We start from the raw sequence: 25,226 nt of genomic DNA on the forward strand, positions 1-25,226 counted from the left end.
ATGTTTTTAATACAAAAGAAAGACAATACAAGCAAATCAATGATAAAACTACTTGGTGATAGGAAAACAATCACCTTTTGTTGGATAAATTACTTAAAAATCTAATTAAACAATGAGTGAAAGATCATATTACATCACAGAAATGATCATAGTGGATTGATAAGCCCCTGATGGCAAACTTCAGAAGTAGAGAAAGGGTTTGAACCATTGCTCCATAGGTTTTTACCATTTTTTAGTCATCTGTTGAAGGAAAAGAGGGTAAAATTAGTAATGATTCTATTTCACAACAATTTAAAAGTCACAGAAATCTCATTTTAACCTGATCATGTGTTTCCAAAGCCTTGGAAACAAAAATATGATGAGTAATAATAGCTGTTTACCATTTATCAAATCACAGCTTTACCACATCTTTACATATCAAATGCTAACACAGCAAAATCATAGATGATTATCAAGGTCAACAGAATCATCATACGACCACCATAATATCTATACTTTACCAATCAAAACACAGCATATACATAGCATATACAGCGCAATTAATCATAAGAAGAGCTTGGCAATATAAGTAAATCATCTTTGTGTGGTTAATTAGCAATGAATCAGCTTGTAGAATGATGTAAAGATCATAATACATTGCAGAAGTGATCTTAGTGGCTTAATAACCATCATATGGAACCATTGGGAAGTATAGAAGATCATTTAATCACTGTTCCATAGCTGTTTACCAACAGTTTAGTCATCTTTTGGGTTTTTGGGAGCTGTTTACCATTTTCCAATGTGTAAAATCAGATATATAAAGACATTATATTTGTCCCAGTGATTTTTCTTTTCCTCATCTATAATATAGTGTAGTATCTTCTATCATTATAAAACAACTATCTCAGTCTTATTTAACTCAAACTGCCCTTATCAAAGTGATAAGACAAATGTATCTCATTGGTACTTATAATGAACTACAAGCTTTCTGGGATAGCACCAAGGGAGTGTTGAGCTTTTTCTCTGATGCCTTTGTCAACAGTGACTTTTCTCTTTTATCAGGAGACTTGAACATCAAATTCCAGTTTGTTGAATATTCTCTGAAAGGAGAAGTCTCAGAGACATTCTGTAGATTATACTCTTGCAAGCACTGTATAGCCCTTGTTGTGCTATAAGTACCACAACAATCTCTATGTATACCTTTTGCTTCACAACATTTGATGTAGCCAGCCCCAAAAGCTTCTAGCTGTCCCATATTTCTTCCTTGCTGCCTGATTGTAGGGGCTTGTACTTGAATGAGTACTTTATAAGTTTGGTGTTTTCTCATGGTCTCTGCTGGTACATCTCTTGAAATCAAAGGGAATCTTGAAAACATTTGGAAGTATTGATCACCTCCAGAAGATACTTTTCCTTCCCATCAATACCCAACTATTTTCTCATGATCTCTGTTTGTGGATTCCAAAATTCTAGGGCAAGCTCACCATTTACAATCATTGAATCATGAGGCAAAATCATTGCCTCCTCCAAAAGCACCAATTGGTGAACATGGGGTGACTCCACAATGCTACTTGATTTGCCCATGAGGCAAAATCCTTGCCTCCTCCAAAAGCACCAATTGGTGAACATGGGGTGACTCCACAATGCTACTTGATTTGTCCATGAGGCCAAACAGAATGTTATTTAACTTGCATACCACTTTTGAATATGTTCATCATGAGCACCATTTGCTGTTTTGTTTTCATTCCCTATCCAAGCCACCAATATGCAAGTCAACATATGATCTCAATATCCTCATATTTGTTTTGTGTGCTCAAATGTAACTTGAATTCCCAGAGATTTTCAATCACATCAATCATCCCAGTGAAAAGTCTATTCTTCCCTGCAAAGCCAACTTGAGCCTTTTATATTCCCATAAGTGACCTGTTCCTGAAGGTCTTCTTATTGCAATCTCATCAAAAATTCCACTCTTGAACTCAAAACCATCATTAATACAAGCTTCCTTGCAATCTAATCACTAAATCAAACCTGACTTATGAACTTTGGATGTGATAAACTCTCTCAAAAAGCAATAAATATTGATGGGGAGCTGGCTTGATGGGGCTCTACATACATTCTTGCCGCCGACACCCCTCCAAACAACTTTCTCTTGTAATCTGAATTTTACAATCTGAATTTTACAAAGCCTCACATCATGACACATACACCAAGTTCTATATAATGGCCTTCAAGCTGGATCAGAATGAGTCTGACAAACAATGTTGACAGTGTCTGTGTCATTGGTCCGTCCCCTTGGACCACTGTTCTATAATTACCATATGAGTCATAGGAATATTTGGATTGCATCCCTTAACCTGAGCCACAGCACATATTCTAAGTTCTTTACCCCACATGTCTTCTTGAGGTAGCGACAGGAGAAACTGAATGTGGGGCTTTGATTGGCAAGTGGGCCCTCCTGTTTTCTAGTGATAGTCTGTATCTTTATTCAGCTTTGACTCTAAACATCTGTTGAAGAATTTAGATAGACCCACATTCAAGCCATCTCTTCATTCAGAGACAAGGCAAATCAGGGCCAGACACAGGCAAAACATACTGAAGATTATAAGGTCTGGTGGTATAATTTTTGTATATTTAATAGTTTTGCAAGGGTGGTGTTCAGGTCAGGTTATGAACCCATATTGGTAGTATTCTGACCCTTTTTTCAAACATGGGTGCAAGGTTCCAGGGAAATTGACATCATGGATTTGAATATGCAATTGAATCTTTGAATTCAGATTATGCAACTGATATGGAGTTATTTCATAAAATGACTCGAGTTGCTTCAGCGGATATATTTACATCAAACTCTACCTTGAATGCAGATAGCAATTCCTTTGACAAGTTTGATTGACTCATATCTTTTTCTTCTTGCATGTCTCACCAAGACCATCCCTATATGGATATAGCCATTTGGTGGTCAAATGTTTATGAATATTTTGATCCTCCACTAAGCTTAAAGTTAAAGTACAATATCTAACTATATAAGTTGTTTTCCAAAGACATAAGGTATATTAATAATGAAGCTACTATATTCTATGAGTTTTATCTTCCTCTTCAGTTCAACTCAATTTGTTTTAATTGATGGTATGGAAGTTTTCCATCATCCTTCAACAAATGCAGCAGTAAATCAGATCTGTAAGCCGTTTTTTGATCAATAATTTACAGATAGTTATTCCACTGACATTGGCAATGGCAATGAAGTTGAGTTTGAAAAACCATCCTATAACAATCACATGCTTGTAAAAAGCGCTAGCCATGAAAGTGTAATTTATCAAATGGATCAACCCATTCAACAAGGCAAGCTTTTTAAAATCCTATATTCCAAACAAAATCTCAATGTCTTGAAATTATATTGTATCTCAAGATATTCACCATAACATAGAGCTAAGCTTTTGCTCCAATAGAACAAAACCATGATTATCAAACCTTAGATGATTACATCAAGCTCAATATTGATCATTTAAATCTTGATCCAGCTCACCACCTTGAAGATGATAAACATGGTAGTCAGTGAACTATTATTTAAACTTTTCATTGCATGATTCAAATTTTATATCTGTACAATCTTTTTCCAGAACGTGGTTTCAATCTTCCAACCCACACAAGCCACTACCCAGATTGTCCCGATAAGGTTGGATCATATTACCCTTGGCATGAAACCATACCAAACTCAGATAGCCAAGGTCAGTGAACTTGGAATTCCCTTCAAATCTTGTCTTGAAAAGTCTAACATATAGCTCAAATCCCTTATCCCTTGCTGCAATATGTATTAAAATACCTATTCATTGATCTTGAATTTAGATTTTGATTCTCCAGAGGCCCTTGATAGTAGCTTATATTATGAGAATTCTCATGATATCCATATGTCATCATTAACTCAAAAGTATCAAGATTCTGTTAACATACCTCAATATATGGTCAATCCAGAACATGAGACTTTTCAACATACCATTCCTTTTAACCATGAAAGTGAGTAATTTCTGATGAGGACAAGTGCAAACATGTACTCTAAACAAAACTAATGCTTTTGGCGATGTGATTGATTCAATTCATACATTATTTATCAATGTCAGGCAATCACGTCTTTGACCACCAAAATGTCTTACATCAATCTCAGCCTCACTGGGTGCAAGAATATCATTGTGAGGATCAATCCAAAAGATGCTCTGGTAACTGCTTATGAAAACACTTAAAAACTGATGAATTGATCCAAAATTATCAGATGATAACCCACAACATGACATAGGCTTTACTGGTACCCCAATTCTAGAACCTTCACATCCATACTCTTTTCATCCTTTAGAGAATCAGTATCAATCAATCATAGATCCAAGTGAGTCTGGAATTAACAGATTGTGATGCATTACTAATCACTTGATTAAAATCTTCATCTTGATCCTGTAGAACACATCAACAGTAACTTTGTCTTTGAAAATGTTCATGGTATGCATATTTCACCATTGAACTATTAATACAAAGACATGTGTTGATATACCATCATATATTAACAATGCAGAACATAACACCTTTGGACCTAGCATTCATTTGGATCATGAAAGTAAGTCATGTCAAGGACAGAGAGTTGAAATCAATGACCTGGAATGAAACTAACTTTTTGGTGTTCTGTTGATATCAGGTGATGGTTCATTTGACCACCAAACCTTTTTGCACCAATCTCAAACAAATTCGGTACACAGAAATCAAGGTAAGACAAAGTTTGAGGTTCTTCCCAAAAAACCTGTAATGACCCTCCAAACTGATGAATTGATTTGTACTCATCAGATGTTGATTCACAGCATGATTTAGGCTATGACAATAGTGCAGACAGTATATACCAGCACAGACTTTCACCATCAGGATCAAACCCAGAGGGTAAGATACCTCCTCCCTTCCAAAGAAGACTTAAATCTTCCATATGTTTCATTTTTGATCATAGTCATTTGTTTCATTGTTTCATTGATTGATTGATGGGTTTTTTTGGTCATCTTCATACACTATGTTCATTGGTTTACAATCAACCCTCAAATTCAGTAACTAATTTTGCCAAAAGTCAGCCAACCTCCTTCCAAAGACTTGTGAAGAAAAGCAAATCAGCAAAGGGGGGTCCAATGTCAGATATAGAAGATTTTGTTAATTCATTTCCCCAAACTTCTCACAAATCATTGAAAACATTCTTTGAGACAAGGAAATCAAGGAGAATGGATCCAATTTCAAGTCAAAGAAAATTCATCAATTTAGATTAGGATTCTCAAGATACATATTCCTCATGTGTTTCTTAATTTGCAAGTTTCTTATCTTACCTGTGGTTTATAAGATGATGATGATGATGAGCATCAAATATTTTGTGTTCTTAAATTGATGTTCATTTAAATTTCTATGAGTGATGAAATTTCTTTCTTAATATTCATATCATATTGTCTTTGATAGATGCTCAATTCAAGCCCAGTTGGAAAGCATACAGCTTGCTTCCATTTTACTCACACACATGAAGATCAAGAATCATGATGTCACTTTTTGCCTTTTTCAGGTTCTGGATAATTCCTGAAAAATTGAAACAGGCTTGAATAAAGATGAAAGCCTACCATATAAATCAATATCTATCACATTGCTGTAAGATTATCATCATAGACAAAATTAAATGGGCGCCAAATGGACAGAGAAAAATGAGATCAATCTTGAGATCAACAAGAAAAAAATATCCAGTATCAAGTAATGTAGTCAGCATATATGAATCAGGCTGATTCTGATTACATTAAATGCAAGTTGTGGCCAGCAATTTCTAAGATATGCAAAGTTCAGGACATCAACCTGCCACTGTTCCTGTTGACTGTGCCCTTGTTGTCAAGGGCAAACTAGTGAATGACAGAGCATTGCTCTCTGGCATCCATTTAAAGATCAGCTTCTTGTTCAGCTGCACCTGTATACCATTTTACTGAGCATGTTGTCTGGCACAACTCAAGCTGATGAACACACTCTGACTCAGTCCCTTGGCCTAGCATCCTTGATTGTACTTACTCTTGCCTTTGTGATCAGCTACATGCACACTGTGTGTCTATTTGAGTACGCTTTAGACCTGCCTGCATACATACATCATCTCCTTGCCAAATCAATTATTCCACACAGGTCAATATGTATTGGAAGGGCAGTCTCATCTGCTCCAATTCATGCACAAATTGAGAGAATATATATATAGCTTCAGCTAAAGGGACCCAAAAGACCCTGGTCTTCTATGGTCTTGCATCTTCTTTAGCTGGTACAATACACAATTTTGGTTTTTGAGTGTAGTTCATTGATCAATTATTAATCATCTTCCAAGACAAAACAGAATGTGTTATTTAGATTTTTTGTAACTTTTGTTTCAAAGATACTTTCAAATCCCAAACTCCTTTTTTCCTCCTCAAGAAAGATCAGAGTGAGATAAAAAAGATCTGCATAGACAGATTTCAAGCAAATGGACACAGGTAGCTCCAATTAGAACAGGCAAGGGGGTTGATTTAGACAAAGTGGAAGTTTTTGAAGTTTTGAAAACCCTCCCAGCCAAAATTTAATTTGGAACCCTCTTCTGACCCACCAAGACTGACGGATAAAGTCCCTCTCCAGAGTCCGACTAGAGGGGCTTAGTTTTCCAAAGCCGCATCGCCTCGAAAACTACATACCTATGACATCTTCTGCCATGACTTTAGAGATTAATGATCAAACAAGAGTCACCTGTCTTTCTCTTTCATCTCTCATACACAAGTGTAAATAGGTCTAAATAGATGAGCTTGAAGTTGGAGCTATGATTCCGATCGATGCCGTATTTGGCTTCTACAAATCTATGATGTGATATCATCTGATCTCATGGGAGTCTGTGAGGAAGATCCCTCCACTCATCTCCCGGCGGCAGTCACGCCGCAGTCACTGTGGATGTGTGAGCAATAGGTGACTCAGAGACTGAGTACGTACACTTGAGGCATACTAGCGCCTACTTGACCGAAGGATCCTCTCGGTGTGTTTGGAGCGGTGTGAGGTGAGTCTACATGTCTACGTAGACGGAGAAATTAGGGGCAGTTACGAAGACTAGACTATGGGAGTGAGAACAGTCAAAGGTCTACGACTTTGAACGATTTTTCCTATGACACGGTACCGGTCGCGCATGTGTCCTTTATTTAAAATGAGTGCTCCTAAAAATCTTAAAAGTGATTATGTATGGTCTAAAGAAACCCTGTGACCCACCCCAGTTTTGACTAGAAAGATAACCCTCAAAAAATTCGATTTGAATTGAATGAATTGAATAAATTGAATTGTAATTTTCTTTTGGAGGAATTTGTAAATATAAAAGAAGCGTTGAATTGGGTTGTTAAAGTAATCATCAATCGAATTCAAAGGGCGCAAGGGTCTTTTTGGAAAAAAAGAAACAAGAGAAAAGAAGAAGAAGAAGTAAAGAAGAAAATTCATTAATTTTGAGAATTTAGAAGTTTTTCTTTTTTGGACGGTTTTTGGGAAATTCAAAACGAAAATCGAAATCCACCAAAACAATACCACCAAGAACAACACCAACACCACCACCACCACCACTTCATAATACAAACCATCAAACGAACTCATTCGAAACCATCAACAATCCATCCGAAATGTCAAACGATAAAGGAAGTCTAAGAATGATACCAAGATCAGATTCATTCTTAATCGAATCATCTAGATCTTCATCACCACATCATTTCTTATTTCAATCACCACATCATCATTTAATCAGAAAACCATCATCCAACAGTTTACCATCATCACCTACCAAACCCGTCTCATTTCCATCAACCAAACCTAATTCATCATTCATTCAATTAGATTTGATTAAAAGACCTTCTTCGTCGCGTAGTTTTAAAAGAGCTTTTAATTCCTCTCCTACGGCTATACCTTCTCTTTCTTCCCTTTCTAGACCTCGTTTACCTTCTTCTTCTAGATCTAGTGCTTTAGCTAGAAAACGTCTTACTCCTAATTCAAATCATCGTCATCGTCCTACTTTACCTCCTAGATTATCTACTTCGTCTACTACTACTAGTCCTTTGACTGTTCCGTGTGGTATCATTGCTAAAGGTAAAATGACCTTAGAATCGGATCGTGATGGATCTCCAAGGTAAATTAAATTTGTTTTGTCAAATCCTACATGTTGAACTTGAAACTGATATTTTCTTTGACGATCTTTTAGTGAAGCCCTTTCGCGTGCTTTAAGAGCTGTTAGTAGGAATAGATCCTCAAGTCTTGATAGAAGTTGGAGTAGAAGTCAAACCGATCAATCATCAAGTCCATCCAAAGTAAATCTCACCCAATCTTTTCCAAGCCTGTGATCGAAAAAAACCTAAAATTCTAATGCAAACCATTCATTTATGATCATAGGAAATCTTGGCTTCGACTTATCCATCTCCATCATCAGTAACAGAAGATTCAGAAGACCAAGATTCAGAAGGCGGTTTCCCATTCAACCATTGTACTCCTAACGATTTGAATCATAATCATAGTAGTTCTTACATCACTTTTGCTTCACTTAATGTACATGCTCCTCCTTCTCCTCCTCAAAGTGCTAACGGTGATGATTTATCATTCGATTCGATTTCTAATCTTGAATCATTACCTAAGAATTGGTGGACTAAATAATCAATCCATGTCCCTCTTTGATGATGTTTGTTTTCTTTTGGTTTTGGGTCTCTTTTTGCTTTCTATTTGGTGTTTTTGGTGTTGTTTTTTTGTTCAAAATTTTCATAAACGGTTTTTAAGTTACTATATATATATATATATCTATACAAATTCTAAGTCTTTGTATCTCTTCCCAAGTTCTTTTCTTCATATACCTCTTTTTTATATACCTCTTTTTGATACACTCATTGATACACTATTTCCAACAATCACAAAAAAATTGTTTTCTTATCTTTGTTTAATTCTTCGTGAATTATAGATGGTTTATTTCATTAATAGTCTTTCATTCTACATTTTTCCTTTTTTCATTTCTCATCTTCATCTTCATTTTCGTCTTAATACCCAAGATTTCTTATTATTCTTTATTATTTTTGGAAAGATACAAGGACAAAAAAATATTTTCAAAAGATATCACAATGTTTACATTTTTATATATACAAGTTTTTCTTTTTTTTTCTTTTTTTGTGTTTTTTTTTGTTCTTTGATTTTTTTGAAGTTTACACTCTTAAGTTTCAGTTTTAGTTTTTTTTTGATTGATATCGATGGCTTGTGTAGCTCTTTATTGATAAATCCAATAATACGAAAACCCTATATATCATACATTGTTTAGTTTTAAAAAAAATGGGTTTCTGGAACAAGGCGGAGGAAAAAGGAGTATTAATTGTTTATATTTGTTTCTTGATATATCAACTTTGAAAGCTGATGAGATATTTAATGGTATTTTTTGTTTCATGCTCCTTTGAGATGAATCAAGTACTTCATCTGGATGGGAGCTTTTAAGTTTCTTCTTTTTGAGAAGTGCAAAATTTGCCTTGGATTGAAAATCTACCCAAGGCAGGTCCACTGGATGGGCAAAGATACAATACCTCATCCAGCATACCATTGGGATTGATTCCAATCCACCACCTTCCCAATTCATCTTTATTCACGTGTATTCCACCATCAAAATGCCACCAGACACCAACTTAGCACATGGAATAAGAGGACACTGGAATGCTTGTACTATGATGTCTGACCAGAAATATAACTTTCCGCTGGTAGCAATTTTTTTCCTCCCCAAATCCAACTTTTTTGGTCACATAAATCCAAGCCCCAATTCCTGGGCAAAATCCCTGATCCCTGGGTAAATCATTGGTCCTTGGTAGCAGATCAGAAGTCCACGACCCACTCGTGGTCAATACTGATGTTTATAAGGATGGCCAAGTCAGCAGATGCAGTTGTGTGCACTTGGAAATAGCCTCTGCCCAGAGGGGCTCAAGGCCACAGGTTCAACACCACATTAAGTCTGACTTTTTATGTTAGATACATGCTGTGCTGATTCAGAATCTGACTTTTTTGGCAAAATACATTTCTGTGGAGTAGGAAATCCTACATCAGACTGTTGCAGATTGAACATATGCCCTATCCTTGGTAGTTAGATGAGGAGATTGAGATGATGTTCTCATCATCCAGTATTGTTTCAAGTGGGTGAGTAATATTAACATTGTTGGGTGTTGATTCAGGTAGTTCCATCTCAGTCTTAGATACACCTAGGACATCAACTTCAAATCAGTGTTCTGAGTTGTTGAGAATCACCTCTTTGTCCTCAAAAAATGATTCCAGGGCAGCAATCTCTGTGAAGGTGTCCGTACCAATGTTCTCAGGTTTTAGAAACTGGCCAAAAGTAAGCTTGTCATGCTGGCTGGGCTCTAGAACAGGTCTGTGTAAAAGTGTGTCAGGTTTAGTTGTGTGTTTCCCATGCAGGAATTGTATTTGGAACTCAAAACACCTGAGGGTCTCAGCCCATCTAGCTTGGTGTATGGTCAACTGTGTTCTTCATGAAGGTTTCCACATTGCAAGGATTGTTATAAACAACAACTTCTAGTCAGTGAGGGTTTCCTTCTAGATAATTTTGCCATTCCTTGAATGATGTGACAATGGCAAGTAGCTCTTTATCCAAAATCTTATGGTAACACTTTGCTTGCACTAACAAGCAAGATAAATAATCCACAAGACATACCTGACCATTGTCCTCACAGTACTGAGATAATACTGCCCCTAGGGCAAAGTCCAAACAATCCCACTCTAATAAGAACTGCTTATAAATGTCTGTGATCTTCAGGATAGGTGCTGATGTGAATGCCGCCTTGAATCATTCAAAGGTCTTATTGCATTTGTTGTCCCACACATACCATGTGGTGTTCTTGGTTAAGTTATGCAAGGGTCTAGTTATTTGTGAAAATTGATTGATTAACCAGCAATAAAAATTTGCAAAGCCTATAAATTGGTGCAGTAAGTTTACAATTCTAAGGGCTGGCCATTTGGTCAAAGCTTGGACCTTAGCTGGGTCCATTTTAACCTTGTTGTGAGATATAAAAGGCCCAATATTTGACCTCAGATCTCAAATATCCACATTTTCACAATTTCAGCCACAGTTGATGCTTTTCTAATATTTCTAGGATCTCAAGGACTGTCTTTTTGTGCTGAGCACCCCTCACATCCAACAGAGATACCTCTGATTGAAAAATCTGAGGTCTCATTGGATTGAAAACCTTGGACAAGATCTGTCCAAGGATTTGTATCCAATGATGCCTTGGTTTGTTTAATCCAAGGCATCTATGTTGGCAGCTCTTCTTGGTGTAGATCATTGTATCAACTAGAAATGTGGCAGTGTCCTTTCCAATATGTTTCAGTGGAATGTCCTACAAGAAATACTGGAAAAACCCAAGAGTGCTGGTTGGTCCAAAAGGCATAGTCAATGGAGAAAATTGACCCGCTTGACATATGAAAGCCAATATATCTTCACAGCCTTCAGCTGCACACACATTTCTGTAAGTGTTCCAAAAGTCCAATTTGGTAAATCCATTGGCATCCAAAGACTGTTAACAAAGTCCATTGTTGATGGTAGAGGGTAGTAATTCTTGACAGTGACAGTGTTCAGCTTGCGGTAGTTGAAACAGGGTCTTGAATTCCTGTCTTCCTTCTCAGTGAATAAGACTGGGGCAGCCAAAGGAAATGTAGTCCTGAAAATTGTCCCATTGGCTAGTACAGCATTAATCATTTCATCTGGTGTGATGTTCTCAGCTGGTTATAGTGGAATAATGCAGCTGGATTGGGGTTGTGACATGTCAGCCTAGGACTCTGAATGTATGAGAATCTAGGAAGAACAAGGCTGAGTAGAACGTACAAGATGTGTCTTTCAAGTCTTTTATCAAATAAGTTTTGGTGCTTGAAAGTTATTTTTTGGTTCTTTGTAAGTAACCTTGAAATTCTAGTCTATGAGTGTTAGATATAGTTGTCTTTGGGGCAGGATAGGATACTGCTGCCAGTGAATTAATCAAGGTGCAATCACTTGATAGTCTTCTAAGGCAAGTTACTTGGTTAACATGATTTATTCCTTAGGCAAAACTTAAGTGTTGGTTGATATAGGTGAATCTATCAAAAATAAAGGGGTTAGTCTTTTAGTCAAATAGCACTGAACTCACACTGCAAATATAATATATTTTTCAAAGGTGAAAACTGATTACATTCAATTTAGAAATGGATTAAGTCTGCATTTTTCTGCATTTTTCTGCATTTTTCTGCATCAATTCTGCATTATTGATCATTTCCAATTATTTTTTGCATTTAAAGTGACTTCCTTGTTGATTGGCAATGATTGGTGCACGGACCTCATGTTGGGTAGCACAATGCAGCCATCCCCCCACCCAGTGCTACTAAGTCTGTTGAGGTACTTGTGTAAATATAGATGCTCAAATGGATAGTGAGCTTGGGGATTTGCCGTATAAGAATAGAACCTGGGGTAATCAGGATGAAGTGAGTAAAACAACAAACAGCACAGCCAACATAGATGCCTTGGATTGAAAAATACGGGGTATTGTTGGATTGAAAACCTTGGACAGAATCTTTCCAAGGTATCTTTTTGCACCAAAAGATACCTTGAATCAACACCTCAGACAAGATCTGTCCAAGGGTATATATCCAGTGATGCCTCGGATTTTTCAAGCCCAGGTATCTATGTTGGCGGTACCTGCAGGCCTCACAGTGTGAGAAAGCTATTTGAAAGAACAAGCCTGTGCACAAGCAACATGATAGAAAAAGACAGAGTCAATTCAGAACAGATAAACAGAAATAAAAAGATAATTTTGATAAGATCAGATGCATACTTATGCATTCTTGGGGTAATCAAGATGATGTAAGTAAAACAGAAGACAGGCCTCACAGCTTTCAAAAGCTATTTGAAAGAACAATCCTAATTGTTACACAAGAGTTCAGTGAGTATAGAGAAAGAGAGATAAGAGAATAGAACACATAAAACTGTGCACAAGTACAGCCATTGTAAGATTTATTGGCAGATTTTTGAAAAGCTTTGTTGTCACCAGATTTAACTTTTGAAGTCAAAAACTCAAAATTTTGTCACTTTGAGACTAACTCAATTGTTATTGTACTAGATTGGAGGCAGTAGAGTTCTCAATCCCAGAAGGGTTTTTTTTGAGTTTTTGACCTTTACATTAAATCCGGCAACAACACAATGGTCGCAAAATCTACCGATAGATCTTACAACAGCTGTAACAGGATAGACAAATATGATTTAATATTTGGTCCAACTGATCATACCAAACACCCCAGTGTTTTTTAAAATTTGACATATGTATATGCCAATATACTGTATATTGGTTTGGTGTATTGTATTAGCATATATGTATATTGCACCATGCCAAACAGGCCCATATGTTTTTTTTGGTATGAAAAGGCTGAAATCAGTGATTTTTTTTACAAAACCCCCTACCTAGACCTTTGGTGTGGTCCTGATTTTTTTTAACTAATAAATAAAAAGGGAAAGCAAGGTAAACCAAACTGGAAATCAAGTTACACAACAAGAATGTTACAAAAACATCAATGCAACACATCAATACAAAAATGTTCTGATTTTATGCCATCTGTGGGCACAGATATGTGTATAGCAACTGGGAACATCAGGGTAGATTGTAAGATAGATTATGAACACTAAAGATTTGGTCATTGATTATTTTTTGACAAGATTCCTTTAAACCCAAAAGAAATGAATTATGGGAGGCAAAGAATGAAAGTCAAGGATGAAAATCAGAAGATAAAAATTGTGTATGATCCTGGCTCCTTATATTTGACACCAATAGACTCAATCAAGCTACACAAGTCCATTGAACTAGGACCCTGGATTGCACCGGTCAATGTGGGTGACGGAAAAGGTGTATTTTTGGGGGACTTTTGGTCATATGTAGGTGACCAAAAAGGGGACTTTTGGCCAAATTTCACCAAAATGTGGGTGACATGAAAGGGGACTTTTGAGGTTCAAATATTCAATGTGGGTGACCTGGAAGGGGACTTTCTAGGGTTAGGTTTCCCCAAGCCCCCTCTCTCAATCAATTCACACATCCGCAAGCTTCCGCAAGCTTCGCACTTCTCCAAACAAATCCTGAAAATCCTGATAAACAAACTTTTTAAAGCTTATTCATCAATTCACAAAGATCCAGCAACAGCCACAAACGCCCTCAAACACCGCTGCCCTGCATACACCCACTGTAAACCCAGGTAAACCCGCGTGAATCATGTTATCATTCAATGAAACTCTACAAAAGAATGAAGAGCTGTGTAACCACTGCCCTGGTCTTCGAGAAGGGACTAGTAAAGATCCAACCTACATGACTTTCTCTAATGCTGCAGTCACCAATCCCGATGAAGGAATGTGGTATTCAGTAAACAGCAATCTTGATACTGTATACGGAAAAGATTGTATCAATTGAAATATATCAAAAGGGTGGTTTGGACTTCCGATGGTGGTCATATGGATCAAGGATGCTTTAAAGCATCACACATGGGATGCTGATTCTGACAAACTTGTCAAGATCAAGCTTGACAACATTATAACCGCACTTATAGGTGAGTTTGTAGCTTTAGCAGTCTTCATGATTCAAGATTTATGTATGTAACTGATTGGAGATTTTTATATACAACTCGAATCAGATGTGGGAGCTGTCAATAAGAATCCTGACAAACAACCTAGCTGTGAGAAACGCCAAGTGGTGTCCCACTCAAAGACCTCTGAGACCCTACAGCGTCCATCCAAGCAGCCACAAACAGCTTCTACTAGTACCAAGAAATCGACAATCATAGTTTTATCCTCTGACAATCAAAAACACCACAAATCAGACAATGACAGTGATCTGGTATTCATCAGAGGTACTTTCCCCAAGAATCTTACCGGAGGTTCTTTCCCAAAGAAAAACAAGATCATTGAACTGTGCCCTTTATCAAAACCTGGCGAGAACTGCTCCCAATGCCAGGTGGAAGACCGCCCTGGAGGTAAAGATCTTGCTTGCCATTGTGGTGCCAAAAGAATCTGGCTAAATGGTGGTTGTGTTAGAGTTGCAAAAAATCACTGGGCCTCTGGTAAGTGATTTTGCTATTGATAATAGTTGATCTTTGTACTGATTTTTGATGTTCTTTTTGTAACAGAGGCATGCAAAGAGAAAACTGATGACCTCAAGGAGACTACTGAGTTAACATCTTATTTTGGAAGGTCGGTAACTGCTAAGAACACGATTGAAATCGACTGTCCGGGACTCAACGACAATACATGGAAACACGACCGAGCTGTACAGTCCATTGCAACCTTTGTCACAAGATCTTTCTCAATCTATTGTGGCAACGTCCAACACGAAATCTGCCAAGAACCTTTCGGCCAACTTGCTCAAGAGAGCAAGTTGACTCATGCACAGAAATCTCAATTGATTACTCTCTAGATGCTCGATCGAAATGGCAGATCAAGTGCCACGGAGACCGCAATTCAATCTACTCTAGCCAGTGTAGTAAAACTTTTATGGCCAAGAAAACCATCAAGAACGCTGTCTGTCCAGCTTGTGAAGATCTCAAACATCTGCGTAGCTTGATCAAAGCCCTCAATATGAAGTATGCTGAAGCTGAAACGATGAAGTACGGCCGCGATAACTACATGTCAGATAACATCAACACATTTACACCTACAGTACTAAAGTCTAAACATGCACGTCTCTTGTCAACTTTGATTGAGAAGGCTTCAAAGGGAGATTTCTCTGACTGTTGCATGGTTCTTGCTGCCTCAGCTCGAAATGGCTTATTTGACAATTGGGATGCAACATGCGGGTTGATCAAGGCTGTTGCAGTCAAAGCTGAACACGAGAATGCCGGCAAGACTACCCGAGGTATGAAGATTGTTTTTTGTGCCTTGACAAATTTGTCATGACGCTTGGCGCTATCAGCCTGCGCGCTCTGAATCTCTTCAACAATAACTTTGTGGGACGTAGCACTTGAAGTCTCAGAATGACCCGAGCCAGAGAAGGAATGCAACTACTCAATGGTATTCACTTTGACAATTTCAAACGTATCGCTCAAGTCTTGAAAGATCTTGGCTATTCTGGTCCAGTAGCAGCAGCTTCCAATCAAACCGTTGTAGTACTTATAGCACAACAAGGGCTATACAGTGCTTTGAAAGAGGATAATCTGAAGATATAATAGATCTAAAGAAGGTGTCTGAGACTGCTCTTTCTGAGAATCTTTAACAAACTGGACTTTGTTGTTAAAGTCTCCTGATAACAGAGAAATATAACCAGGTCTTTGATAATAAGAGAAAAGTATCTTGATAAAAAGCACCAGAGAAATAAGCTCAACACATTTAAAGTGTTATTCCAGTCGAGTCAAAATGTTGAAAAATAAGCTCAATATCTTTTTGATATTATTCCAGAATGACAGTGTCATATAAAGCACATAAAACAAATTTCTCTTCTGATGAAGGGCTGATTTGAGTGACCTAGTACTGCTCTAATAAGTTTATAATGATAAAAATGATTAATGCTATGTAAGAGATGAAGAAGAAAGGAAACATAATTTCGCACAAAAGACACAAGTTTATGAACACATCAATACAAATTGTTAAAGTGGTAAACAGCTCTTAAAAAATCCTCTTTACCATCTAAAAAACCAAAAGATGACTAAAATGCTGGTAAACAGCTTTGATCCAATGATTCAACCACTCTCTACATTCCTAAATTTCGCCATCAGTACCTCATCAACCCATTATGATCATTATTATGATGTAATGTGATCTTCTATTCATCATCTGATAAGATTTATTACTAATTTGACCAGTAAAACATGACTAATCTCTATTCTTATGATCAAATGCTGTGTATATGCTGTGTATATGCTGTGTTCTGAATGTTCTAGAATGAATATTGATTTGATCTTATGATGATTCAGCATTTCAATGATGTAATTGCTTGTTATTAATGATTTGTGATCTTGTTGATGTGTAATCAAATCCTTTGATTCCTTATAACTTTTGTCATACACCTCTGTTACTAATGATTTAAAGATTGTACATTATGAATTTGATGATTCTGCGTCGAATGAGCTATTACTTATCATGTTCTGACGTCATTTGACACATGTAATCAGCTGAAAACCTTCATTTTCGACTATTTTCACCTATTTTCTTCACTTTTCACACCTTTTACTAAGCCTTTCTTGCCTTCTGTAACATTACACAGTAATCTCCAACCGTGAAAATCCCTAAAAACACCCTTGAAAACTTTATTCATTACTAATACTACTGTTACATATGTAAAACTACCTGTAAACCCTTGTTTACCAATTTCGACTTTTTCCCATTTCCTTAATAACTTCTATTTTCTCTTATCAACCACCAAGATTAAAGTTGTTGCTGACTAAAACAATGCTCCTCTTTCGTATTCCAACCCTACTAAACCCATAAACCTAATATTACTACCCTAAAAACCATTTCCAACCTGTATACCTCTATTTTCGAGTTTTTCTTATGTTTTTTTCTTTCTTTCTTTTTGTAATCTGTTTGTTAATAGTTTATACTTATCTTGATAAGTTTGTTTGAATGATAAAATGATGTAAATATTAAACTATATGTAATATAATTGATGTAATTCAAAATTCGATTTTTTTTGATTTTTTGATTGGTCTCATATTTTGATTACCACACCGTGTGTGTCAAGCGCCTTCGATATCATAATGGCTGTTTAGTTGGGGCGCAAGGAGGGGATATTGCTTTTGGTGATCCTTCTGAGCTCCCAGATCTGGTAAAAAAATGTAATCAAGAACAAGGCACAGTGCCTGTGAAGGGCGCCCTAGACGTTGGGGGCCTTCAAGAGTACAAAGGCAAGCCTTTGTACTTGTTGGAGCCCCCAACGTTGGGGGCTCTCTCCACGGGCACTGTGAGGAACTTTGTTCTAAAGTAAGTGCTTTACTTTTTTGTGGTTTACTTTTTCTTTCAAACAGGCGGGTAGATTTGCTGAAATCTATCTATTTCCTTCCACCAGATCCGAGCCTACACTCTACAGGTTCCTTTGCCTAACATCCCAACATTTGTAGTGGTGCTTATTGCTAGTTGCAACAAGGAGACTTCAGAATATATACTCAAAAAACATACAAAATTCTTGGAATTATCTCAAGATGCTGGTATCAACATCCTATCTATTGGAGCAGATGGCGCACCGACTGAACTCTGCGCTCAAACTATGCTTGCGGAAACAGCTACTCAATATATATCTTACTCAAACCCGACTTATAACATACACGTCAAGGTTCCTCTGATTGGACATCCACCACAACCAGTAGTAATGGTCCAAGACCCAAAGCACACTTGTAAAACTGGCGCTAATCAGTTGAGCTCTGGAGCACGCCTCCTTGTCATTGGTCAACATCATATATCTATACAGCAGATAGCTGCTATCCTCCAGTCTGGTCGGAGCCCTCTCCTTCATAAGGATGTCTTTGACTGCGACAAGCAGGACAATGGCTGAGCTTTTCAAACCTTGAACTCCAGAACCTTGGCGGTCTCTTTGGCTGATGATGACATGATTGGGTTGTCAATCTACCTGTTTGTGATAGGCAAGATGTGCGATGCCTGGTTGAATCAATGGATTGGTCATTGAGAACGTCTAAGATCAGCCTGGACTGCCAATTTTTTCTTGCGACAATGGAAAAGCATATTTTAAAACAACAATCCGAGTCTAACAAACTGATGAGCTTTGCTCAAAACTGAATTTCACCCCAGAGCTTCAAGATTTTCTCAACGCTTGCACTGCTTCAGCTCATCTTAGCTCACCAAGAATTTTATCCGACCACTCCTTTTCTCCCTTGGAAACATGGTAGTGAACCATGCAAACACATCTTTGGCTGGATGTGTATTATATCCCCAAGATTCACTGTTCTGGATGCTAGAATGATGTCTCCAAAAATCCATGCAATTGTCAAAAACATTATGTCAGGGAAAATGAAAATACCACCTTCCAAACACATGCATTCTGGATACCAGTATGCGTTTTCGGATGAGCCTGAAAACAATCATCTTGAGTTTCTTGCCGAGTTTCCAACTGATGAAGAAATTTCCGAGGATCTAGAAATTGCCCATGAGCAAGCCAATCAACTGTCCCTGATTGCTGGAATGGGGTCACTGGTATCTCTGATCCAGGATGTTCTGGGCCCAGACCTGGATGAGGTGGCTGAAAACTCACCTGAAAATTTATCAGGTAAGTTGTTTATCCTTTTTTCTTTACATGTATTGATGACCATCAATGACCAATCCTTTGTTTTTAGATATCTCTGTTTGCGCCACTCAACACTACAATATCGAGTATGGATATACAGGTGGTGAAATGCGCGAAAAGCAAGCGCTGGAAGCCGCTGCTCACTTGACCAAGGAACAGAACTCGGTAGACCTTTTTCTGGAAACTTTGCCTGATGATTCAGAAAGTGAAAGCTTGAAAAACACAGCAATGTCTATATCAAACCTGCTCAATCCGGTGTGTAAGTAGCATCAACGTTGTCTAGGCGAGTTCCCTAAACATATTTACTGACACATCTCTCGCTTACTTTTGTAGCTTCAGATAAGCATTGCCAACAATCTCATGACTCAAAAAGCAATATAGCTATTGGTCCACTAGTCATGGATGGCAAGCTCATCGGTGCCAATTTAACAGCAATCTGGAAACTTCACGATAGCAAGGTTGTAAATCATAAGGGAAATGAACAAAACATCATTCATCCTGACAAATTGGCTTTGGAATTGACAAGTAAGACAAAGAGCGGTGGTGTGAAATCAAGTGCTTGCTCAAAGATCAAAAACTTGGAAGAAATCCCCACGGGCAAAGCGCATAGGCACCAGTGGAATATAAATGTGAAGATAGACTTATCTGGGATTGTCAAGGACTCTGCAGTGTTTGGTCAAGTCCACTTGCAAGGGCTCCTTGAAGGCGGGGAAATCAAGCCCACAAACCCTATCAAAACTGGAAGCTTCCTGATTGTTATCAAGAATCACGTAAGTTCATCTCACAATTGAATGATAATTTTTTGAATACTGATGCATCTTTAACGTTTAGACTTTGTACTTGGCAAAAACTCTCGTTGCCTACAAGCTTGTCAACAAAAAAACATGCTTTTGTGACCAGTGGAGATCCAAGGAAGGGTCTGTCTCATATTGCAGTACAAGTCCTCTTCTACAACCCCCTTTATCCAGTTGTAACACCAACTCAAAACTCGTCATCCAATGAGTTGGCTCATTCTCTCCTGGATGCTACCGACATAGTATACATTTTTGAGGGTTCTTCTTTCAAGGATGTTGGTCAAGGCTGCTATATGATTCCATTGGTCATGCGCAACATACTTGGATCTGTTCATCTTGAACAGTTGATTGACCAATACTATGATGAATTAGCTAAATTAAAAACCCAGCCCAGCAATGGTGAAATTTCCAATTAAATGATTAAAGAACTAGTTTTTGTAGATACTGTTTACAACTCACTCATTTACACATGAATGTTTAGGCCTATATCACTAAAATACATTGCTCAGAAAGCACATTTGGCACTTCTGCACACTCCCACAGCCTTTTTTTTGGATGCGGGTGACCAAAAAGGGTTTTTTTCCGAGCCAAAATGCCAAAAACCAACGTATGTGGGTGACCAGAAAAGGGGCTTTTTAGGATTTTTCCTAAACCTGATAACAATATAGGGGACTGTCCTTGTCACCCACATTGACCGGTGCATTCCAGGGTCCTATTGAACTCCTTTGGTCTGACTTCAAAATTCTCATTTGGTCACCTCAAAAGCCTTTCACTTATCATATTTGATGTTGATACTTCCATAGCCATACTACAGGTTAATCAATTAAGCAAGAATATTGCACTTTGTTTTCCAGGTGATGAGAAATTTGACTTGCCAACAAAGGTGGTACACTTTTTTTGAAGGTTGACACCCAAACACTTGACACAAAAATTAGCTTATATAAAGCCTGAAAAAACCCAGCCACATCAAACAATGAACCTCCCATCTATCTGACTTAATTTTTCAAGAGCAGTGGCAATTTGCTAGGAGCATGTATCAGAAGTATCATACTGTAGTATGACATGCACAGTATTCATGATGGATGTATACCTGAAGCTTTGTGTTCATTTTCTTTGTTTGCCTGTGTATCTCTATTGTTATTATAATGATAGATAGTATAAGCTTAGGTGCAAGTAACACTTTTAGTTTATCATGATGTGCTATCTTCATATATGTTCCTTTGATAAGCTTAGAATAATTACATGATCAGTTTGAACAAATTGATTTATTCAAACCTAGAACAAACTGGTGGCAATTTGCTAGGAGTATGTAGTAGAAGTATCATACTGTAATATGACATGCACAGTATTCATGATGGATGTATATCTAAAACTTTGATTTTATTTTCTTTGTTGGCCTGTGTATCTCTATTGTTATAATGATAGATAGGTATCAGCCTGAGCCCCGACCCAAAAAACGCGGGTAATGGCCTACCCGCACCCCAAACCAATACCCAGTAGGCCCCCCCGCGCCCAAACCCTACCCAAACCGATCAAAACCCGGCTTCCAGAAGGCCCCCCAAGCCCTATCCCGAATGCCCAAAACCCGCAGGAAGCCGGGGTTCCCCGCGGACAAGATTGGGGGTTTGAGGACTAGGCCCACCCCGCCCCCGAACCCTACGGGGCCCCTGATGTACTGGGGTCCCAAAAAAGGTGACCGAGCCCGGGCCCCGAGGGTTTGGGGCTCGGGGAACCCTCGGGGCGTCGGTTTTGGGGCTCAGGTTGAGATAGGTATAAGCTTAGATGCAAGTGACACTTTTAGTTTATCATGGTGTGCTTTTTTCTTACGCGTCACTTTGAAAAACTTGAAAATTTACGTAACCAGTTAAATTGGTTTATTTAAACCTAGGACACAGTGGTGGCAATCTGCTAGGAGTGTGTAGAGTGCGTAGTAGAATTATCATACTGCATTCATGATGGATGTCTATCTGAAACTTCAATTTTATTTCCTTTGTTTGCCTGCGTATCTCTATTGTTATAATGATAGATAGGTATAAGCTTAGATGCAAGTAACACATTTAGTTTATCATAATGTGCTGTTTTCTTACGCGTTGCTTTGATAAGCTTGAAAAATTTACATAACCAGTTAAATTGGTTTATTTAAACATACATAGGACAAACTACGGGCCAGGGACTCATATGCACAACGCAGTCGATTTGCTTGTATGTTGTTGTACTGCACATTGTTCTTACGAGTTACCCTGATAAACTTGATCATCGAACATTAGCAGTCTGGACTCTGACACAATTGTAGTCAAGCCTAGCTTCATACAGCAGCACCGCGGGAATCAATGGGTTCAAAACCGATTGAAGAAAGTTGCGGTGACTGGGTTTGCAACTTCTTTCAATCGGGGGGACCTCTCTGCGGTCGGTGGGACTTGTGTTAAGCTAGTACTAATACAGTACCCTGAAGTATTGCAACAGTCTGGGCCAAATGTAATAAACGTTTCGGCCATGTGTGGGATTGGCGAGTTTCAGATTGAGGAAAAACTTCTCAAGAGGTATCTCTTGACGATGGCACACAAAATAGCTGGGATGTTGATTTCGCAGGGCACATATAAACCTCGGAGGTCGCCGACACCCTTGTTCTCTGCTGCCTGTCCCGGAAATCTTCTTTCACCTTTCGTTCCTTTTGAAACTATTTTCGATTCATACCTGGCTCTAGTCTAATTTCTTTCCTTACCATCACGACATGCGAGTCCAACATACGACTTCGCTTTTCAGGTCCATGATATCCCGACATCATCTATCATCAATAACAAGCTACACATGCACCGTACGCAGTTTTGTGAAATCCATGAGCTTGCATTACGGCTCCACTGATGCTCCATTCCATACACAGATCTTGTTGTTTGTGATGACGCTTTGTAATTTCCTCACGAGTCCCGTCGTCGCACATCCTGTGGTTCCTTGTACCCGCACTTCACAGGAAGGCTGTAGCTTTAGTCGGTTCTCGAAACGGGCCCTCGAGTTCGCTAGTCACGAAGTCGAACAGTTTTCAGATGCTTCCAAGCTCAAAGACATCGGCAAAGTTGGTAAACTTGGGACAAAGGAACCATCGGGGTCGGACTACTTTACCCCCCTAGAAGGGTCAGGTGCTTTGAGGTCCAGCGACTTGCTCTCGGGGCAAGTTCAAGTTGATGTAGTACGAGGGGGAAGGCGGCTGAAAGTGAGTGAACTTCCAGCTTACATACAACAAAGTCAGTTCTTCAAGTTACTGATCGAATCCCAAATACTATCAAAAGCTGGAAAACACCGCCCCAATCAAAGTTCCGGAGATGTTATTAAAAGCTCAGGGGATGCTCAACAAGCTCCAGACTAAGCTAGACAGGCTCTCCGTTACTGTGCGCCGTAATTTATTGAGGGCGGGTTCTAAAAGACCTCGACCCCTATCAAACAGCTTCTCATTGCACGATTATCATCAGAACATCGTTCTCAGCGAAGGTGAACCAGGTTATGACCCTCAACGTTTTGCCGTATATTCGCAACGCTAAGAGCTTTTGTCACCTCGGAAATATACCTTCGAATGAAATTGCCCAGCAAGAACATAACGTACCACTCTCTTTTAAAACCATTTTCTCTTTCCTTTTAGACAGTCAGTTCAAAATCTTGCATTGCATCTTGTTTCCTACAAAATTGTCATATTTCACGGGCTCCACGCATTTCATATAATTTTGCCATGATACTCGTGGTTCACTCCAGGATCTATGCTCTACTCTCCATAAAAACTTTTTTTCCAAAGAGTGATTCAATTACCTATTTAGCTGCAAATACATGAGCTTATAAAATGAATCCTCTAGAATAATTCTTTGCAGGCTGTGGCACTTGCAAGGAATACATGAAGTTTTGCATCCAATATCTCTGAGTCAAGGATGGAGCATGTTGTACATCATTCAGATAAAGGCCCATGTTCTTCACTTTCCATGGAAGTCTATGATACTGGCTCTCTTTCTTGGTGTTGACTTGTACTGGGATACATCTCATCTGCTTGTTGTTTTGGTTTTCTGTGTTGATAAGTGGAACTTTCAAATGGGACTCAAGGACCACACCTGATTTAAAGAAGAGACTCCGGGATATTGCAGCTTATTTTCCAAATTTACTCATCAGACCCCGGTCAGAAAGGTAGCACACTGTATTTGTGTCTTAGTTGGCAAAAGCGGCATAATCTAATGATTGTGTGCAATCAGAACATGATCATCATTGACAGGAAGGGCATACACTACCTCCGTGGCATATCTCATTTCTAACAATAAACTCTACTAGCGCTTCGGGGGCGGCCCGCCGCCCTTTCGGCTTCGCTTGACGCGTCAGTCATCGCTGCTACATCTCACTTCGTTGCATTTGACCTATCGCATTATACATATTGCGACGTCCTCGTGTAAGTTACTGTATTCTGTCACATTGTTGCATAGGCCTGCGTTACGTCATAGCTACGACATTGCATCACAACTTCTCAAAGGACAGTGCCACATTTACCGTTCATTCTACTCCCCTCTATCCCTCAACAAAACCCAGAATACATGAGGTTTCCCGCGAGACTGGTATTCTACGCATTTGATGTAGACTCTCCCGTTCACAACCCTCGTTTCATAGTTGAAGTTCTGCATGTCATGTCCACCATTGCAGAATTTGTCTCTTGAGGCATTTCCATCGCAATCCTTTGTATGCTTTGACATCCTAGGCAATCGTGTCTGCAACTTATGTGGTCATTAACTTCGTTGATAATCATCAATGACAAAGCTGCTGCGACTTACGCTTTTTAAGCTTATAAATTGGCCTTAAATGCTCCGAAGATTTTATTGAACTTGTCTTTCGCTGCCTATTACCGATTTCGCTGTCAGTATTGGTATCCGGCAGCGAGAGTATTAATTACCGACCTGACTTTGCGTTTTTCGACTATTCGCGAATTTACTGACGGTAAATAGGGAAGTCGTGACTTCGTAAATGACAACTTATTTCCGTCGCAGATCTCACAACCTCTACTAAACGACGGGGTCGGATCAACTGTGTGACTCGAAGACCCGATATGTAATCGGTCAGACGGGGATGATGTCATTTGCCGAATTGTAATCTCATTGCAAAGTTAGTTCCTACAATTCAAAGTCCATACATGCATTCTTCCAGCTCTCCTACG

At 38.6% G+C, this 25,226-nt stretch overlaps 6 protein-coding genes across 6 annotated transcripts in view; 5 read left to right on the plus strand and 1 right to left on the minus strand.

Moving 5' to 3' along the window:
• Positions 1-3,032: 3,032 nt before the first annotated feature.
• MELLADRAFT_62294 (uncharacterized protein) lies at positions 3,033-5,258 on the plus strand (the record flags this gene model as incomplete). Its single annotated transcript, XM_007408685.1, has 10 exons — positions 3,033-3,150; positions 3,447-3,521; positions 3,591-3,698; positions 3,817-3,984; positions 4,286-4,348; positions 4,420-4,458; positions 4,532-4,573; positions 4,652-4,720; positions 4,798-4,887; positions 5,047-5,258. 10 exons carry the CDS (start codon positions 3,033-3,035, stop codon positions 5,256-5,258), a joined length of 984 nt encoding a protein of 327 aa, XP_007408747.1.
• A 2,293-nt stretch (positions 5,259-7,551) lies between these two features.
• Positions 7,552-9,425, plus strand: MELLADRAFT_71604 (uncharacterized protein; the record flags this gene model as incomplete). Its single annotated transcript, XM_007408686.1, has 3 exons — positions 7,552-8,128; positions 8,201-8,306; positions 8,389-9,425. The coding sequence occupies 3 exons, from the start codon at positions 7,629-7,631 to the stop codon at positions 8,644-8,646; spliced, it is 864 nt and encodes a 287-aa protein (XP_007408748.1).
• Positions 9,426-14,477: 5,052 nt separating this feature from the next.
• Positions 14,478-15,955, plus strand: MELLADRAFT_85319 (uncharacterized protein; the record flags this gene model as incomplete). The annotated part of the gene is made up of 5 exons (XM_007408687.1): positions 14,478-14,583; positions 14,644-15,093; positions 15,160-15,299; positions 15,404-15,884; positions 15,942-15,955. 5 exons carry the CDS (start codon positions 14,478-14,480, stop codon positions 15,953-15,955), a joined length of 1,191 nt encoding a protein of 396 aa, XP_007408749.1.
• A 2,733-nt stretch (positions 15,956-18,688) lies between these two features.
• On the plus strand, positions 18,689-19,602 carry MELLADRAFT_85320 (uncharacterized protein; the record flags this gene model as incomplete). Its single annotated transcript, XM_007408688.1, has 5 exons — positions 18,689-18,720; positions 18,769-19,241; positions 19,309-19,424; positions 19,472-19,518; positions 19,593-19,602. 5 exons carry the CDS (start codon positions 18,689-18,691, stop codon positions 19,600-19,602), a joined length of 678 nt encoding a protein of 225 aa, XP_007408750.1.
• Positions 19,603-19,657: 55 nt separating this feature from the next.
• MELLADRAFT_105497 (uncharacterized protein) lies at positions 19,658-20,954 on the plus strand (the record flags this gene model as incomplete). The annotated part of the gene is made up of 2 exons (XM_007408689.1): positions 19,658-20,029; positions 20,868-20,954. The coding sequence occupies 2 exons, from the start codon at positions 19,658-19,660 to the stop codon at positions 20,952-20,954; spliced, it is 459 nt and encodes a 152-aa protein (XP_007408751.1).
• Positions 20,955-24,665: 3,711 nt separating this feature from the next.
• MELLADRAFT_105498 (uncharacterized protein) overlaps positions 24,666-25,226 on the minus strand; it is a gene marked incomplete at both ends in the record, with an annotated part of 1,414 nt that continues 853 nt past the window's right edge. The window contains 4 exons of the mRNA XM_007408693.1: positions 24,666-24,769; positions 24,847-24,926; positions 24,970-24,988; positions 25,009-25,096. Coding sequence (XP_007408755.1) covers positions 24,666-24,769; positions 24,847-24,926; positions 24,970-24,988; positions 25,009-25,096 — 291 coding nt within the window. The remainder of the gene's footprint in view (positions 24,770-24,846; positions 24,927-24,969; positions 24,989-25,008; positions 25,097-25,226) is intronic.

Source organism: Melampsora larici-populina, assembly GCF_000204055.1.
Source record: "Melampsora larici-populina 98AG31 unplaced genomic scaffold MELLAscaffold_13, whole genome shotgun sequence".
In the NCBI taxonomy this organism is placed as follows: Eukaryota; Fungi; Basidiomycota; class Pucciniomycetes; order Pucciniales; family Melampsoraceae; genus Melampsora; species Melampsora laricis-populina.